The 19,509-nt window shown below is 36.6% G+C and overlaps 3 protein-coding genes and 1 long non-coding RNA gene across 4 annotated transcripts; 2 read left to right on the plus strand and 2 right to left on the minus strand.

The window, feature by feature from the left end:
• Nucleotides 1-5,726: 5,726 nt before the first annotated feature.
• On the minus strand, nt 5,727-6,443 carry LOC146915194 (uncharacterized). The gene has a single exon (XM_085721272.1). The coding sequence runs from the start codon at nt 6,441-6,443 to the stop codon at nt 5,727-5,729; it is 717 nt and encodes a 238-aa protein (XP_085577398.1).
• A 3,399-nt stretch (nt 6,444-9,842) lies between these two features.
• LOC146915195 (uncharacterized) lies at nt 9,843-10,696 on the minus strand. Its single transcript, XR_015013319.1, has 3 exons — nt 10,590-10,696; nt 10,095-10,243; nt 9,843-9,984 (listed from the first exon to the last, which is right to left on the minus strand). It is a non-coding gene; the product is annotated as an uncharacterized LOC146915195 (long non-coding RNA).
• Nucleotides 10,697-12,915: 2,219 nt separating this feature from the next.
• On the plus strand, nt 12,916-14,864 carry LOC146915196 (uncharacterized). The gene is made up of 2 exons (XM_085721273.1): nt 12,916-14,730; nt 14,844-14,864. Exons 1-2 carry the CDS (start codon nt 12,916-12,918, stop codon nt 14,862-14,864), a joined length of 1,836 nt encoding a protein of 611 aa, XP_085577399.1.
• LOC146915197 (uncharacterized) lies at nt 14,664-19,208 on the plus strand. Its single transcript, XM_085716316.1, has 3 exons — nt 14,664-17,234; nt 17,457-18,007; nt 18,374-19,208. Exons 1-3 carry the CDS (start codon nt 14,934-14,936, stop codon nt 19,041-19,043), a joined length of 3,522 nt encoding a protein of 1,173 aa, XP_085572442.1. The 5' UTR covers nt 14,664-14,933; the 3' UTR covers nt 19,044-19,208.
• Nucleotides 19,209-19,509: the final 301 nt, after the last annotated feature.

The following is a 19,509-nucleotide window of genomic DNA, read 5'->3' on the forward strand; positions in this document are numbered from 1 at the left end:
TTTATGTTTAACTATAAAAGTAATAAATAAAAAACAATATAATTTTGTATTTTTTTTATCTTTTTTCTTTATAATTATTTTTATTATCATTTGATTATAATATTATATCTGTAATAATCTAATTTGCGTTTATTGGTCGACCCATGATCTTAAGGGTTAAAGATGATTTATTGGTCTCTATTATAGTCGAGAAGACCCGTGCGTCGCACAGGTCAAAAATCTAGTTTGAATGAATTTGGGTAGTGCACTTTGCACTACTCCTTGCCAAAAAAAAAAAAAATCATTACCTATACCCAATCTATGATATTCATGGAATAATTAAGCCTTAAAAATTAATCATATTCTTTTTAACAATTTCAAATGGTTCGGCCATCATACAACTAAACCAAATGAAAGAAAACTATTGATCATTTAGATAAACTAGTTACAAACGAAGCACGGGTTTAATAACATATATTTCGTAAAAAAAATTGTTTCAAAGGAAAATGAGCAAATTAATGAATACTGCACAAATATTATAAATCTTTATCAAAATATTTATGAAAGCTTTACCAAGTCTTGAATAGAGATTAATATTTGTGAGATTGTGATGATTGATAAAAGAATTAAAAAGGGTAAAGGGTATAGAAATAAATTTATTAAAGAATTAAAAATTTGTTTAAACTTATTTTTGTTACAATTTAGGCCTAAAAAAAATATTGGACTTCATTGAGTTTCTCTCTAATTCTTTTATCTGGATTCTATTTGCATAGAGGCGACACTTATACTTTCTCTGTGTCTGGTCATCAATGAGAGTGATTGTTTTGCGCTTTCCTTTCAGAATTGTTCTTGACACCTTGTTTGGGAAATGCTAAACAGGGAAATACCTGCAATATTAGTCTAATGCATATTAACATGGATAAGATGTATGCGAATATAGTTACATATAATTTACAAAATGAAGGTAGCATAACTAATTTTAAGCTAAAGAAAATGTACCAAGACTTCTAATTTATCTTCCTATTATCTTCCTATAAAGTCTAGATAAATGCATGCATGTGCATTATATGTACCCCATTGACCAATTAACATTGTTGAAACAAATGGAAATTAAGCATCACTCCCGCATGTGCATCTATAGCTAGCACCATTTGACATATATGTCTTCGAACATTTGGTGCAACTCTCATAATACCATCCAAACTGGTTAGGACTGAATTTAGTTATTTTTCCAAATAGCGATGCAGAATGCATCCTAATACAAATTATGCACATGAAATAAAGAATAATGCAATATGAATTTTTAATTTGTGCGTAAAAAAACTCAAAGCATGTTTGTGCGTAAAAAAAAAAAGCAGACCTTGACTAAGTTTATAAATTCAGCAATTGGCCTAACTTGAGACAGATTGGAAAAATTGTTGTAAGAAGTACGTTGAGAAGAAGCCAAACTATGACTTAAGTTCTGACGGAAGCTTTGACTCTGACCTTGAGAAGTGTTAAGGTCACGACAACAATTCAAGAAACATGGTAAATAAACAATCAAATCAGATTGTGAAATATTAAGTTTCTCTAACGCTGTATTGTGAAATCATAATGCAAACTTACTAAGTCTTAAACTTCTCAACAACCGGTTGATGTAGGTTGATGAGAAGCCTCAAACCTGACCAATTGTTACATCTATTTGGGTTGCCATTGACTAGAAAATGGAAGCAAAGAATTCAATGTAAATAGATGGTAAATGATAAAGCTACATAGTATTTTTGCCATAATGTTAAATCAACTATATTCCCACTGCATAAGGAAAGACATCTTTCAGGTCATTATCAAACTTATACAAATTCCTATCATCTGATGCTGACAAATTAGAAAATAATACATTTTATCTTTCAACACAATGTTCGTACACGGTTTCTTTCCAGTCTCAATTGGCGTTGCCTTGACAATCTCATGAAGAAGCCCAATTATTTCTTAAAAAAAAAAATTACATCTATAAGAATATTATAATCGGAGAAACACTGAAATAAATTAAAGCACATAACTATACCATATAAAACGTCAGTTTTAATTTTTCCATCTTGAATTTCCTTAAATGACTTAAAGCGAAATTCATTAGTAAGAACATGAATTGAAGAGAAATGCTTGTGAAATAAATTGTCGAGAAGTAGTTTTTCTAAGTAGCGTTCAACAACTTTTGGCCAGAGCTCATTCCATTCAATTTTATGCATTAAAAAAAAGTACCTTTTTTAGTAAGTACTTAATTGATATTGTATTTGACCTAACTTCTCTTTAAAAATGTAGAGAAGTTGAAACAAAAACCTGGGTCAAACGGTATCTTAATCTTCCACAACGGCAGTGTAGAATCAACTGAATTTGGGAGAAAAAATTGGAAAATAGTTAAAAATAAAAAAAATTGGAAAATATATAGTTAAAAAAAATCGGTGAGGTAGAACTCAACTAAGCAACACTAAAAAAATTATATGCATCAGCGTAACAAAAAAACAGACAGACAGACATAAAATATTACTATAAACGTTAATTAATGTGTGTGTGTATATATATTCACGAGGTTGAAGAAAGGAAATAAAAATATTTGGTATCATTAAATGACAGCGTGAATAAAAATATTCGTGAGGTTGTGATGATTAAACAATATTGAAATTAAAATAATTGATATTGTGTTTGACCTAACTTCTCCTTAAAAATGTAGAGAAATTGGAAAAAAGCCGGGTCAAACTATACCTTAATCTCCCACAACGGAAATGTAGAAGCAACTTAATTTGGGAGAAAAAATTGAAAAATAGTTAAAAACATAAAAATTGGAAAATAGTTAAAAGTTATTAAAAATTAGAAAATAATTAAAAAAATTGGTGAGGGGAAAAATGAGAAATATGGCATAAAGAAGGTGAGGTGGCAACAAACCAAATCTATCATTTAAGAAATTACCTAAATGCCCCTCCTAGGGACAAAATGGAAAATTCATAAAAATATTAAAAAATCATATAACCGTTCATTTTTCCTTTGTACAATATTATAAAATCATCATGGGTCCTTTCCATACTGCTTAGTCATGTTTCTCTTTCGGAATGTAACCGTTCTCGAGGTGGATGCTGATGTACGCTTCACCTACTGACGAGTTCAAAGAGAGTGTGTTTGTTGTTCGCAGTTTTCAAAATATGTAAAAAAGAAGTTTTGTATTTTGAAATTTTTTGCTTTAAGTATTGCCATCAAAAATAGAAGAAATTTTGCAAATAGAATGAATGAGAGTTCCAAATAAATGGGCACAGACTCAAATTTGATGAATTGAGTAGTGACCTGCCAATGGCATGGCTCCACGAATCTTTGAAAATTTTTGGAAAATGGTAAATATAACGGGGAGGTACATTGAACACATATACCTGCTATTCTCCCTACCGACTTTGAATTACCCCTGTTTCGATTCTTAGATTTGCAGATGCTTCGAACCGGAGGTCTTTTGACAGTCAAGATGCCTCAAGTGGATTGTGTCTGACCGAATACAGTTACCTTGTCTTTTAATCCTTAACCTTTGCATAGATCGCCCTTTCGGGTTTTCGATCTATCAGGATAATCATTTTTGTTCATGGCTCTAACTTTTTCCTGGACCGCCCTTTCGGGTTTTCAGTCCACTGAGACGCTCATTTTTGCCTAAGCCGCCTTTTCAGGTTCGCGACTTATCGAGCTTTTATTTTTTACAGAGTATTTCTTGACTGCACTGGCATTCATAGGACGTGTGAGTTTGTCACCATCCATAGTTGTAAAACTCATTGCACACGAGCCTTCATAGTTAGGCGTCCACTTGCCCCTGGAGTCTGGTTGGAGAGATAGTACCATTTTGGGCACAAAGTCTCTTTCTTGAATTTCACGGGGACGAACCTTCTTGTTGGAAGCTTGTTTCAAACCTCTTTTGATATAGTTGTACAAGGTCGTCAAGCATTTTAAGTTATTCAAGTTCAGACTTTGGCAGAAACTCAGATTGACGGGACATCGACCTCCACGGGAAGCACGACCTTCATGTTGTAAACTGTGGGATGGAGGGGGGTTGCCTCTGTTGAAACGTGTACTGAAGCAGGATGCCCATGTGAGGCAATGGTAATATCTCATGCCGGTCTTTGTAAGTGATTGCCATCTTTTGGACAATTTTCTTGATATTTTGTTGGCAGCTTTGACAGCTAAGATGCCCCAGTATGCGAGAGATCTCATTGGGAGCCTCTTCATTCTCCTCTTCTTCAGCTTCGAATACAAGGAACTCAAAGTTGGAAGAGAGTACATGATTAATGTGTTCAACGGGTTTATTAATGCATGATTTAATTATTGATTTTGACAAGTAAGTATAAATTATGATTATGGAGATATGTGAGGATGATTGATTTTTTTTTTTTTTGGTTTTTATGTATTACCATTTTTCTAGTTGATTTTTTTTTGGTTTTTTGTATTACAATTTTTTTAGAAAAAGCAGAAAATAAAAACAAAGTCGGGATCAAAACGACCTTTTAATTATTGATGGAAAATACATGAAGCAAAAAGCCTTACACAAGTTCACTTTCGTCTCGGGCGGGACGAAAGGATTATTTTTGAAAAGCAGCAAACAAGAAACCAACACATTATTTGAACTGATAAGTAGTAGAAGCAACATCAAAAGCAACTTAATTGTGGCTATCCACTCCATGTGTCTCAATGGTAATGCACGTCCGAATTCAATCTTCGAAAAGCAACACATTGACTTTAATCAGTTTCTGGACTTCAGTGCTCGATGTCATGGTCGGGTGCCCCTTGATGGAAGGCTCAAGAGAGGACTGGTTGATACCAAACCGGCAAATTGTTAGGCACCCGAGGAGGTGCTCTGGTCTGGACATGGTTCTCCTGGAGCAAGATGGGAAGCAGCTCCTTATATGTCATTGGGATTGGGTCAAACTGCATCCTTGGAGCTTGTTGTCGAGGCTGCTGTTGATGTTGGCGTTCGGGCCCTTGTTGGAACTGTGGCTGATTTTGCGAAACTGCCAGTGAAGCCACCTGGGTAGTCAGTCTCTCTAACTCGGCCTGGAGTGTTGTTACCTTTTCATGAATGCTCGTGGATTTCTTTGTTCAAACTGATATGTTCTCTCTATTTGTTTGCACGAGTGTTGTAGGTGTGAGTTGGCTTTGGACGAGGACAGTCGGACCACTTTTGAAATGGGTTGACCTTTTATGGAAAAGAAAAATTTGTGAGACTTTGAATTGAGACTATGAAATGCAAAAATGATACATGATGTTTATGCAAAAATAGACATTTTTTTTTACCGAAGGACTTATAAAAGCAATTTTGTAAACATTATAATTGGAAATTTTATTGAATAATTTAAAGTACTAGAAGATAATTCCCTTTCTAAGAAACTGAGCCCAAGGGATAGACTCCAAAGTACATAAACAGAAAGCTAGAAAATAACATAAAATATAAAACAACTGGAACACTCTTGAGCTCCTGAAGTAGACTACTCCTCAAAATCTAGGTGTGGGCTAGCGAAGAAATCCATGCGCCTCTTCTTATTCCCGGAAATCCGATCAAGTGCGGCATCTTTCTCTCAAATGATGGTGTTCAGTTTAGCAATTTCCTCGTCTTTCTTGAGGAGATCCCAATCCTTCTGTTCTAGTAAGCTCATCACAATATCAAATTCCCGATTCTTTACTTTGTACTTTCCTTCCCACATGGAACTTTTGCTGGTTAACTCAGCTATGTGCTTCTGATACTCCTTCTAAGTGTCAAAGGTCATGGGTAGAGGTGGTGTTGGAGTGATTGCGGATAAAAACCTTGGTAGCTTGTAAGGCTTCCCAATTTGGATAGCTCTATCAATAACCCATTGTGTGTAGGATTCATGGACTGCACCCGTTTTCTTTCCCAACTGGCCTTTATCTTTTCTACGAATAGCGTGCCAAGCTCGCACAACCTGATCTCTCATGCCCATATTGTCATTTTGGTTAAAGTAATACACCTTTTCTAGATAAACGTTGAGAGGCTTCCCTTCCATGGGGTACTCGAACTGGCGTTTGGCGAGCATTGGGTTGTAGCTAAATCCTCCACGTATACCAAGGAGAGGTACGTTAGCGAATTTTCCACAACTGTCAATGATAGTTCCTTTGTCGTAAGCCCGATCGTACCACACTACCTCGGCTGGAGCAAGGGACATGAGTCTTTTTGACCAAAGAAGGTTTTCTGGATTGGTGGTAAAGCGAGGAGTTCTGGGTAAGTGAGAGGTGATCCACCAATATAGCAATTGTGCACAGCAAAGAAAATTTTCACGGCCAGCTAAGGTACGTTCATGGATGGAGAGATAGGTATTAGCTAATAAGGTAGGGACAAGGTTATTTGATAGAAATGGCATTGATATCAACAAAGTTGTCGAGGTTGGGAAAAGTACGAGGTCATATATGAGCAAGGCAAGGATATAGTCAAAGGCATCGGCAGACCTCATTTCTTCAAGAAGGGTGGCTTTTTCGTAGAGGAAATCGGTAGAGAAGCCTAAAAGTTTCCCCTTAGTGATGAGATATGATTTTACTTCAGCTGTTTAAAATTGGAGGACTGCAGCAATGGTTGAGTATTTGGGAGTTTTCTCGAGGCCACCGAAAGGTATTTTGTCAAGCACTGGTAAATCGATCCAATAAAAGTACTCCTCTAAGGTGGGAAGGAGCTGGTAATCTGGAAAAGGAAAAGTAAAACAATGGTAGTCCAGGTCATAGAATTGGACAAAGGTGTGGAGAAGCCCTTCATCAACATTTGTCCTAACGACACCCAGCAGATTTCCATAGTGCTTGTAGAAGTGGTCCGAACAAATCTCCTTCCTTCCTAGCTTCCTTAAATTCAAGAGATCCGGTTTCCTGAAACTATACTGCCTAAGGTACTTCATATCTACAATGTTTACAACGAAGCATATATAAGTCCTTCAATTTTTGATGAATGGAAAAATATGATTTCAAAATGCAATTGTAACAATGGTTCTACCAAGTTCCCAAAGTTTTCAACCACTTTCGAATATTTATCGGGTGACGGGAGTACTCCCATTCTAATTAATATCCGTCGAAAAGTCTTGTTTGGGTGTAGTATCGCGTATGAACCAATTCAAGAGTACTCTTGATTAGCCACTGCACTACGTCCAAAAAGGCCAAGATGGGTTAAGGGTAACTAAAGGTTCTCAACTTCGATGGTCACTTGAAAATAACATGCCAAACATGAGTACTCACGTTGACAAAATATACTTCCAAGATCCCTCCGTTGAGTGAGGTCGTATCACATGTGCCAAAACCGAAGAGTACTCTTAGCTTGGGACTATGATTATACCACCGTCCTATCTTAAATTTCTCTCAAGTCCGGGTGTAGAACTTATCTCACCACTCACGTTAAAAGAAAGAAAAAAGAAGAAGAGAGAACATATATACACGTATTTCCATCTTTTATTTTTTGATTGTATTTTTAAGCAAGTTATAGCACAAAGAATTAAATAAAGCCAAGTTAGGCTTAACCCTCTTAGGGGGGTCCCCAGTGAAGTCGCCATTTATGTCGCATCATTTTTTGGAGATCAAGGCTATTTGATTAGCGTTTGACTCAGTTTTGCTTTCCCTACTGAACATTTAATTTTTGAAGAAAAGGGGAAAAAAGTTCAAACTACCCCATATTTTAAGAAGATTTAGGGTTCGGGGGTTAGTTATATAAAGGGAAGGTATTAGCACCCTTTATGTCCGTAGTATTTTACGGGAACCTCTTGATTTCATTTAATTTTCGTGCTATAAACTTGCTTGCTTTTGAAAAAAGAATTAAAGTGATAAAAGGAAAAGAAGACTAATTTTATTTACATTTTTTATGATTTGGAAGGACGAGTGTCATTTGCCTACGTACCCATGAGGGATCAAAACCTCGTAGTTCGGGTAGAAATTGACGTTTGATTTGTTGTGTTTTTTTTTTATTTGTTTTGAAAAAAAAGATTTTAAAATGAAAAGCCATATGGCAAAATGGAATTTGGTTTGTATTTTTTATATTAACAGAAAAAAGAGACTCAAAGTAGACTTAAGTTGATTAATGATTAATTAAGAAAAAAATAATAAAAGAGGACCACTTGATTTTTGAATCAAGGTTTATTATGAAAAATGTTTTTGTGATTTTATGGTTATTTGCATTAAATTAAACTTACCACTAACGGAGCAAGAAAAATAAAGCGTAGGTATTTTGTGGTGACGTTGGATCACCATAAAAAAACCTTTAACCTAAAATTTGACCCAAAGGTCATCAATTAATCCTCTCATCACTCACATTAATAAGTCCTCTCATTTGATATGTCATCAATTAACCACAAAAAAACCTTTAACCTAAAATTTGACCACAAAAGAAAACTATCCCTTTCAGCACACTCTAGGGTTGTACTTTTCTTTCCAAAAATACCCTTAATTTTTAATTTAAATTTTATTTTAAATACAAATAACACATGTAACAAATAAATAAGAATAAATTTAATTTAAAGAGAAAACTTAAGCTCAAAAGGGAAAGAAACGGCTGGTCTGAACGTGATTAAGGGAAAGAAAGGTAGAGCAGTGAGTTAAGAAAATTATAATAAATGTGCTCTGAGTTTTTCTCAATAACTAATAATTGAAAATGAGTAAAACTAAAAGAGAAAAAAAATGTAAAGAGACAAGAAATGAATAAAACTCATTAGAGAAGTTAATTCAAATTATTTTTGAAAAAGCTGCTCCTCCATATTAACTTGAGAACGCTCTCTGTTCTCTAGAAAAACCTTCGTTCATCAGCCATTCAATCCTTCCTTCTCCTTTAAAATCCAAATGTTGTCGTCGCGATGTAACTGTTGATTGTGGTGATGCGTTCGCTGTTCATAGTTGCGCCACCGTCAGACCCCATCCAGGGTCACATAACAGCGCTGCATCCTCCTACAATGGCAGTCGTTCATCCTAAAGCTTGCTCAAGCTCTTAGATTTTGGGTTTGCTTCGGTTACCACTAAATCGTGTTGGATCGAGTATGATCTGTCACAAGATTTGGGGAGGTTCACGATCTGTTCGTGGGTCCAGATTTGGTTTGCTGTTTGGGTGGCTTCTCTAGATGAAAAATTAGCTTATCACCTACCTCTAACATATTTTCTCGGGAAAAGTTGAATCATTGTCGCCTAAGTATTTTTCGTAACTTGCTCTCTTTGCCGTTATCAAGCGACACTTATACCTTTTTTGAGCTTGTTTGTCGATGAGTTTGATTGTTTTCCGTGTTCCTTTTAGAAATGTCCTTGATATCTCATTTGGGAAGTGCTGGGTACAAAACAAATTGCAGATAAATAAGAACCTTGCTGCAGTTGGCCAAATCCATCTCTTTCACGATAGAACCTGCGCAGGATCTCAAATCTAGCCATTGACTACAAAATGGAAGCAAAGAACTCAAGGTAAATAGAGGGTAAATGATAAAGCTACGGAGAATTTTTCCCATAGTGTTACATCAACTATATTTCCACTGCATAAGGAAAGAAATCTCTCAGGTCATTATCAAACTTATACAAAATCCTATCATCTGATGCTGCTGACAAATTAGAAAATAATACCTTTTATCTTTCAACACAATGTTCGTACACTATTTCTTTCCAGTCCCAATTGGCGTTGTCTTGACAATCTCATGAAGAAGCCCGATGATTTCTTAAAAAAAAATTACATCTATAAGAACATTATAATCGGAGAAAAAACAGAAATAAATTAAAGCACATAACTATACCATATAAAATGTCAGTTTTGAATTTTGCATCTTGAATTTCCTTAAAAGACTTAAAGCGAAATACATGAGTAAGAACGTTAGTTAACTTGTCAAACTTCTGCACCTTTGTACCAGAACCAAAAACAACCTTAAAGGGATTAAATGCAATGTCATTATCAAACACATGACAATCATACAAAGTATAAGTCTTGTTTTCCTCGATCAAAGCCTTCCAATGCTCTAATTCTCTATATCGAGTTATTACATGAACTCGATCACCCTTAATCTGAGAAAGAAACAAAAAATATAAATAAATCAAAATGTACACTAATAAGTAACATTGATAAATCATAAAGGAAATTACAACAAATCTTAACTAACTTATCTAACCTTTGCATCAAAAATAATGAGCTTCATATGTTGATTCTCATTACTACCAGTCACAATCCAAGAATCCAGCACTCCAAATCCTATTTTCCAAATGTCCAAATCATTTTTGAGATCCTTAATGTAGTCATAATCCCTTGACATTGAAAGTCCTATATAGAAATACAAAAATACATCATTTAGTTTTATTCCCTTTCTCTATTCTGATATCGAAAGAAGCTAACATATTTCTATGTGATCAATTTTTGCATCATCAAATCAACCTGATCTTAAATGCACAAATTTCTGTATCATCAAATTTATGGACCTCAATGATATGACCAAAACAAATTTACACCAATCAACTTTTGTACGGCTCAATGATATAGGAAAGAATAAACCAAATATGAAAACTGTTACAGCTTTATGATTACTCACAAAAACTAAAATAACCCACATGCATCAAATTTTTTCAACTACATACCAGAAGTTAAAATAACAATTGTGTCAAAACCTTACCATGAGCTAAAATTCAATCATCATGACCTCTACTATTCTTCACATAACAAAGGACGATTTTTCTACAGTCATGCAACATAACAATTTCTGGTACATAATCCACTAACAATTGAAAAAAAAAACAAAAAATAAAACCCTTAAAATGCTGAATCTTGAAAAAAGCAAGAAAACAACCTATGATGAAGCAAAAACTAAAACAGTATCGAAAAATCAACACCTCAAGCCATAAAAATCAGTCAACTCAAGTCATGTATGGTCTCAGAACCATGAAAAAGGAAGAAAATGACATCTTATGAAGAAGAAAATCAAACAGTGTTCCAGCTGAACTTAAATACCGTTTGGCCAAGGGTTTTTACGATCTAAAAGTTACTTCAAAACAAAGTTAAAATAAAGGCCTTTAAGAAAAAAGCTAAAGTTATTTGGTTTCTTTGTTTTTTTAGTTTTAAAGCTATTTTTAAGTTAAATGTTGTTTGGCAAAATATTGTACAAACTTTGATTTTTTTTTTTATGGTGTCGGGGGTTCGAACCTCGGACTTGGCATATATTTATGCATTGTTTCTATCATTTGAGCTAATCTCACGAGGACACAACTTTGAATTTATTATCAATTTAATAGTATAATTGAAGTATAAATATTGAGTCCAATGGTGATGATGCACGCAAACCAACACTCCAACAATGGTTTTGGCTAACAAAGCAATACCACGTATTGAAATATCCACCAATTTGGAATCATAAAAGAAAAGCCAATCTTCCTAATTCAATTTGTGTCACACGATGTGATGATGAATCAGCAACACCAATGAATATTTTTGGTGTCTTTCAAAAATATAAGAATTTATATTATATGATATTATATTTGTTACATTGTTGGTGTCATGGAAACATATATGTTTAGTTTTTTTGAATAAGAAAAAGATATGCATAGTTTGTTACAATATAAAGGTGCAATATATACATATATATATATATAATTTTTTTAGGCATCTATACATTTTTTGAAGAAAAGACATCTACAATATTACTTTTAATTAAAATCAAAATTTTATAAAAATAATCATACGCATTATGCAATGCCAAAAAAAAATTATACGCATTAGCGTAACAAAAAAACAGACACACGTAAAGTATTACTCTAAACACTAATATGTGTGTGAATAGGAGAAACAATTTAAGAAGCCTGAAATAATAATATAAATAATATCAAAATAGTTGGTTTTTTCTATTTCAATTATACTATATAACAAATTTCGTTATAAGAATACCATATTTTTGGTGTCTTTCAAAAAGATAAGAATTTATGTTATATGATATTATATTTGTTACATTGTTGATGTCATGGAAACAAATATGTTTAGTTTTTTTTGATATGAAATGATATGCATAGTTTGTTACAATATAAAGGTGCAATATATATATATATATATATATATATATATATATATATAATTTTTTTAGGCATTTATACCTTTTTTGAAGAAAAGACATCTACAATTTTACTTTTAATTAAAATCAAAATTTTATAAAAATAATCATACGCATTATGCAACGCTAAAAAAAATTATACGCATTAGCGTAACAAAAAAACAGACACACATAAAGTATTACTCTAAACGCTAATGTGTATGTGTGTATATATTTGCGAGGTTGAAGAAAGAAAATATAAATATTTGGGATCAATAAATGAGAGCGTGAATAAAAATATTTGTGAGGTTGTGAACAATATTGAAATTAAATATATAAGTGATAAAAAGATAAAAAAAATCCTTTGAAAAAAGGTAATAAAATTAAATGGAACCTCCTTAAAAAAAATAAATGGAAGAAAAAAATATTGAAATATAATATTAAAAAATAAAAGAATAGGTTCCCAACGTGAATTGAAGAGAGAAGCTTGTGAAATAAATTGTCGAGAAGTAGTTTTTTGAAGTAGCATTCAGAGGGTTCCGACAACAGACTTCCGGCCATAAGCATCTGGACACGGTACAGAATTTAATTCAGTCATACAGTTTCTTCAATTTGTGAACGCGCAACTGTGATGATGCCTACGGGTGTTGCAAAGGTTGGGTAACGTGAGACACATACTAGAGACATTGTTGATTGGTTATTCTGTACTTGATCCTTGTTGTTTTATTCTGTTTCTGCTGGTTTCAATTTCGGCTGCCAATTTGTTTGCGGCATTGCACGCCTGTCCTGTCCACAACAATTTACAGAACTTGATTCTTCCAATTGAGGTCGCGCAACCGCGCTAATGCCTTTGTGCATTACAAAGGTTGAGACACGCGTGCTTCAATATTAGTATCGTTCTTGAATTGTCAACGGATAATTCATGGCATACACGTGCCTCTGGCCGTGTGTGTCGGACTTTGTGCCATCAGCTTCAGCCTTGGTGCAGTCAGCAGCACCTGCTCTCACGGTAGCAGCTCCCAAGTCTTTTGCTGCGGCTGTATCAGGTGCATCTTTGTCTGATGAGGTGCCATTTCCCACTCCGTGCATTAAGGGAGATGCATTGAGTATTAAAATCGGTCAGGAGGAATACCGTAAGGGCTTAGAAGATTGTAAGCATGCGTTAAGGGCCCGTCTAACTCTTAACAAAGGTGATAAACCATACTCGGCACGTGACCTCAGTTCTAAAATTGATAAATTATGGAAGACTACGGCTGGTTGGAAGATGGTGCCCCTTGGTAAGGGGTTCTATGATTTTCTTTTTGAATCGGCGGAAGATTATAGGAAGATTTGGGCATTAGGTACGGTTAACCTCAAGCCAGGTTTGTTAAGGTTCTCCCAGTGGACGAAGGACTTCAAGTATCAGACTCAAAAGCAGACACATGTAACAATTTGGATACGTTTAATAGAGTTGCCACAAGAATATTGGAGAGAGAGAACGCTGAAGGAAATTGCGAGTGCAGTTGGCACTCCAATTGATATTGATGGACCTACACGAAACCGTACTTTTGGTCACTATGCTAGAATTCTTGTCGACATTGACCTCTCAAAGCGGATCTATGATGAAATTCTTGTAGAAAGAGAGGGTTTTGCCTTCATGATTGAGGTGAAATATGAGTGGCTTCCATTTTTTTGTCATCACTGTTATTCTATTGGACACAGTGTTGAAACATGTCGATGGATACGTCCGCAGCCATTGAAAGACAAGAATGATCGTGGGAAACAGATTGTAGTAGCCGAGGCTGTCCCCAAGCCTCCTACTCGGCATAACAAAGGTGTGGGTGCTTCATCATCGGTTGCTGGCAAGAATGTGAGCTGGGCTCCCATTCCAGTTTTATCAACGGTTACTACCACTCAGAGGGTTCCAGTTTCAACCACTCCTGCATCTACGTCATTTGTCTCATTGTCACTGGCTTCACCGGCTTCAACTCCTGCTCCTACTGTGCCTGTCAGTTCACAATTGGAGCCGGTTGTTTCAGCTACAGTGGATACTTCTCAAATTGATAGATTCAATAGCGCTAACACTTTTAGCATTCCACTGCATAATGTGTTTGATAAATTTTCTACAGATGAGTTGCCAAACAATATGCCAGTATTTGAGATTGTTTCCCCTGATGAGCACGCTGACGTGCAATCTGTAGAAGTGGCAAAGTTGACTCAGGAATCGAGGGAGGTGTTGGTGAACCCCTTGGTGACTGCGGATACAGAGTTGCTTCTGGATAGTGAGAACCACAATCATATGATTCCGACGGAGCTGGGGAAGAGTCCAGAGGAGTCTAATGTGCGTGCTACTCACTCATCCCCTCTTGGGCGTGAGGACTTACGACCTAACGGGGTGGAACAGATAACTCAGACGTCGTTGGTGACCCCAGCGGCTGAAGTAGTTTCTGAACCGCTTCAGGATGGCGTGGAACAAAATCATGTGAGCCCTCAGGAGCTGGAGGAGAGTCCTCAGGGTGCTCGTGAGATTGTTCCAAGGCCATTCAATGTTGAGCATGATGACATGCATGAGGTGTTGGATAATATGTCACGGCCTCAAGACAGCCCTACTTTGGATCATCCATTTGTCACAAGCTCGGATGGGTCCATTAATGATACAGTCGATGTAGGTGTTGGGTCCCAACCGTTACAAACAGATTTGGTCACCCAAGATGCTAATGTGATTGATGATAGGTCAATGGCTCCGGAGAGACAAGAGGTCCATCCAAGCAAAAATATCCAACTGGGTGTGGAATTGTGGGAGAGAGTCCGTGAATATGATGCAAGGTCGGCTGCTGAAGCTTCCGCGGGTCTTCTGCCTGTCCTTACTAGAAATCAGAAGCAAAAGATTAAGATGCAACATGTTTTAGCACCGCAGCACTCAAAATCCCGTGCACGGGGTGACTCGCATTCGTCTGCTCAATGAATATTCTTTATTGGAATATCAGAGGTATAGGTAACTCTGAGACTCGAACTGCTTTGAAAGATTTTTATTTGACTCACAAACCTATACTTATTTTTATTGCGGAGCCGAAGATTGATTTTGTAAATATTCCTACTTGGTATTGGCCGACAATTGGTGTTACTAAGTACTGTATTAATAATAGAGGTGCTTTGTTGCCTAACTTATGGGCACTTTGGGGAACTGATGTCAGTGCTACGGTAATTTTTGTATCTGAACAATGTATAGCTCTGGAAATTTCTTGCTATCAGTCCACTATTTACATAGCCGCTGTTTATGCTAGCACCTATTACATTGGTCGTCGACAACTTTGGGCTGATCTTACTAATCTGCAAGGTTGTTTTCAAGGGCCGTGGCTTTTTTTGGGTGACTTTAATGCTGTTTTAGGAGCTCATGAAAAAAGGGGCAGGCGTCCTCCTCCATCTTTGTCGTGTGAGGATTTCTTACATTGGACTAATGCGAACATTTTGAATCATTTGCCAACTTTGGGATCATTTTTCACGTGGACAAATGGCAGATTTGGTAATGAAAATGTCGCTCTCCGTCTTGATAGAGCTATTTGCAATGAAGATTGGATTAATTTTTGGCGAAACTCATCTTGTTCAGCCTTGGTTCGACATCAATCTGACCATCATCCACTCTTGGTTTCTCTTGTTTTCTCTTCGGTGAAGCATGCTACACCTTTCAAATTCTATAAGGTATGGTCATCTCATAGTGGTTGCCGTGAATTGGTTTTGGATAGTTGGAATAAAAATGTTCGCGGGCATGGTATGCTTCGGTTTCAAGCTAAATTACGGAACCTTAAAAATGCCTTTAAGATTTGGAATAGAACGGTATTTGGGGATGTGGATAGGCAAGTTAAAGTTGCTATGGATGAAGTCAGCAGAATTCAACAGTTAATTGATTCCCATGGGTTTTCGGATCAGCTATACATGCAAGATCTTGAGGCGCAACTCATGTTAACCAAAGCTTTAAATTCCCAAGAAGAATTTTGGAGAGAAAAAGCTCGAGATCAACGTTTTGTCAGTGGGGATCGTAATACAGCTTATTTTCATAGGATTTCTAAAATCCGGGCAGCAACAAAGTCTATTTCTTATTTACAGGATGGGGATACCGTTATTACAAATCCCACGGAGTTAGAGATGCATATTTTATCATATTTTCAGGCAATTTTTAGCATGGAGAACAATTGTGTTCAAAATGCTTTGGTGGATGATATCATTCCTTCTCTAGTGACAGAGGCAGATAATCAAATGTTGTTGCGTTTCCCTTCGAATATTGATATCAAAGATGCAGTGTTCGCCCTCAACGGTGATTCAGCACCGGGTCCGGATGGTTTCGGTGGACATTTTTATCAATCCTATTGGGATATTATCGGGTCAGATGTGGTCACTTCAGTGCAGCAATTTTTTCATGGTGCGGTGCTTCCTAATAATATTAATTCGAACATGATAGTGTTAATACCGAAGGTTCAAAGTGCAAGTTCTATGGGAGATTACCGTCCTATTGCGCTCGCTAATTTTCACTTCAAAATTATTACAAAAATAGTGGCGGATAGGCTTGCTAGTATCACTACTCGTATTATCTCCGTGGAACAAAGGGGTTTTGTTAGAGATCGAAACATTTCAAATTGTGTCATTATTGCTTCAGAAGCGATTAACTCTCTTGGTAAAAATCAATATGGTGGGAACATTGCTCTAAAGGTTGATATATCAAAGGCATTTGATACTTTAGATTGGAATTTTTTGATTCAAGTTCTTAGTAATTTCGGTTTCTCTCCAATATTCATCAACTGGATTCTTGCCATTCTTAACTCAGCCCGTTTGTCCATTTTGGTTAATGGGAAAGCGGTTGGTTTCTTCTCTTGCACTCGTGGAGTTCGACAGGGAGATCCTCTTTCCCCTTTATTGTTTTGTTTGGCTGAAGAGGTTCTTAGCCGAGCCATATCTGCTTCTGTTGCCAGGGGGCGCCTCATTCCCATGTCTTATTGTCGGGGTGCTGCTCTTCCAACACATGTATTGTATGCGGATGATATAATGATATTTTGTACAGGTTTGAAGAGCAATATTCGGGAGATTCTCAGTATTTTTAATCAATATTCTGCTGTTTCTGGCCAGATTGTAAGCAATGCAAAAAGTCGTTTCTTCACAGGTGCTATGTCTGTGTCCCGGATTAATATGATTGCTAATATGTTGGGATTCAATGTTGGAGCGGTGCCATTCATGTATCTTGGATGTCCTATATTTCAAGGTAAACCAAAAGTTAATCATTTCCGCATGATCACGGATAAGATTCGCAATAAATTAGCAACGTGGAAGGGATCGATCCTTTCAATAATGGGTCGTGTACAGCTGGTGAAATCTATCATTCATGGGATGCTTGTATACTCATTTCATGTTTATTTGTGGCCTCGACGCCTGCTGAAGTTATTGGACTCTTGGCTCAAAAATTTTATTTGGAGCGGTGACGTGCAAACAAGAAAGGTTTGTACGGTTTCTTGGAAAGTAATGTGTCGGCCTTGGTCTGCAGGGGGCCTGGATATTAAGCCAACTCGGTTGATTAACGAAGCTTTAATTCTTAAGTTGGCGTGGGAATTAATGTCTTCTGAGTCGCAGTGGGCTGATTTGTTCAAGAAGCGATATTTCAAGCATGGGAAACCGAATGCGAGCTATTTTAAATCTTCGGTATGGTCGGGTATCAAAGGACAGATTGGTACAGTCATGGAGAATTCCTTGTGGATTGTAGGTAATGGTGAGAAAATTAATTTTTGGACGGACAACTGGCTTGGGGAAACCTTGGTGGATTTAATTCAGTTGGAATCTGTTTATCATGCTCATCTTCAAGGTAAGGTGTCTGATGTTATTGTTGATGGGGGCTGGCTACTGCCTTCGGTTTTAAGGAATTTTGGGGACGTCCAAAGTCGCCTAAACTCTTTAATTCTTCCTATGGGACCTCTTCCTGACGTGTTGGTATGGACTCACGCCTCTGATGGTATTTTGACATCGAAGCTTGCATTATCTTTTCTGCGTCCTACGTCAGTCTTGCTTCCATGGGCTGACCGAATTTGGAGCTGTGCTATACCACCTTCTCATTCTTTTATTTTTTGGAGGCTTCATCATGGTAAGATGCCCACGGACGAGAACCTCCGTGCCCGTGGATGCATTGTAGTGTCGATTTGTAGTCTGTGCTCATCTACGGACGAAACGTCAGATCATCTTTTTCTTCGGTGTCCGTTTGCATTGCATTTATGGAACTGGATAAGTGCTAAGTTAAATTGTTTTATTGATTGCACATCAGCAGACACTCTTATCTCTTGTACACCGGTCATATGCTCATCACAGGTTTCTGACATTTATTTGGCGGCAATCTTGCATACGCTTCATGCCATTTGGTGGGCTAGAAATTCCATGCGGTTTACAAATGTCACACCCAATTTGCATTCAGCCAAAACTCGTATTCACTCAAATATTGCAAGGTCAGGAAATCTTTCGCATGGTAAGTGCTTGCAAGCTGATTTTTCTTTTCTTGATTCTTTTGCGGTTTCTCCTAACTGTCGACGTGTCAAAGATATTATTATGGTTACGTGGAAGGCTCCGACGCCTCCGTGGATAAAGGTTAATACGGATGGATCGGTAAAAGATGGTTTTGCAGCTTGCGGTGGGCTGTTTCGTGATAACTACGGTACTTTTCGAGGTGCTTTTTATAGTAATATTGGTGTTCAGTCTGTTTTTTATGCGGAAGTCATGGGTATTATTATTGCTATTGAAAATGCTGCCAAATATAGCTGGAATCATTTGTGGTTAGAGAGCGACTCTACTAGTGCTCTTCGGATATTTTCCAACTCTTCTTTGGTGCCAATGTTGTTGCGAAATAGATGGCATAATGCTCGTAACCTTGGTGTTCAGGTAATTTCTTCACATATCTACAGGGAAGGAAACACTTGCGCAGACAAATTAGCTGATTTGGGGCATTCCATAGTGGGTGATATGTGGCTTGATACTTTTCCGGATGCGTTAAGTATTGATTTTTTTAGAGACAGGTGTGGGCTGCCTAACCTTAGGTTTCCATAACCCTTGCTGGGCGGTTTCTTTGTTTTTCTGTTTATTTCCCTGTTTTTGTTTTCTGTTTCTCTGGAGGGTTTTGGCCTAGTCCCCCCTTCTTTTGTAATTATTTTTCCCCTTTTTTTAATAAAATTTTGTTGAGATAGGCGGTATAGGATGAAGGTCTCTCGGGGTGCCAACCTAGTTGGGATGTCGATGATGCCTTCTGATGCCTGTCCTATCTCCTTGCTTATCAAAAAAAGAAGTAGCATTCAACAACTTTTGGCCAAAGCTCATTCCATTCAATTTTATGCATTAAAAAATAGTACCTTTTTTAGGAATTATTTAATTGATATTGTATTTGACCTAACTTCTCCTTAAAAATATAGAGAAGTTGAAAAAAAATGGGGTTAAACAGTATCTAAATCTCCCACAACGGCAGTGTAGAAGCAACTGAATTTGAAAGAATAAATTGGAAAATAGTTAAAAATAAAAA

This window comes from Medicago sativa, chromosome 6, assembly GCF_051527215.1.
Source record: "Medicago sativa cultivar Bolivia chromosome 6, Bolivia_mono, whole genome shotgun sequence".
Lineage (NCBI taxonomy): Eukaryota > Viridiplantae > Streptophyta > Magnoliopsida > Fabales > Fabaceae > Medicago > Medicago sativa.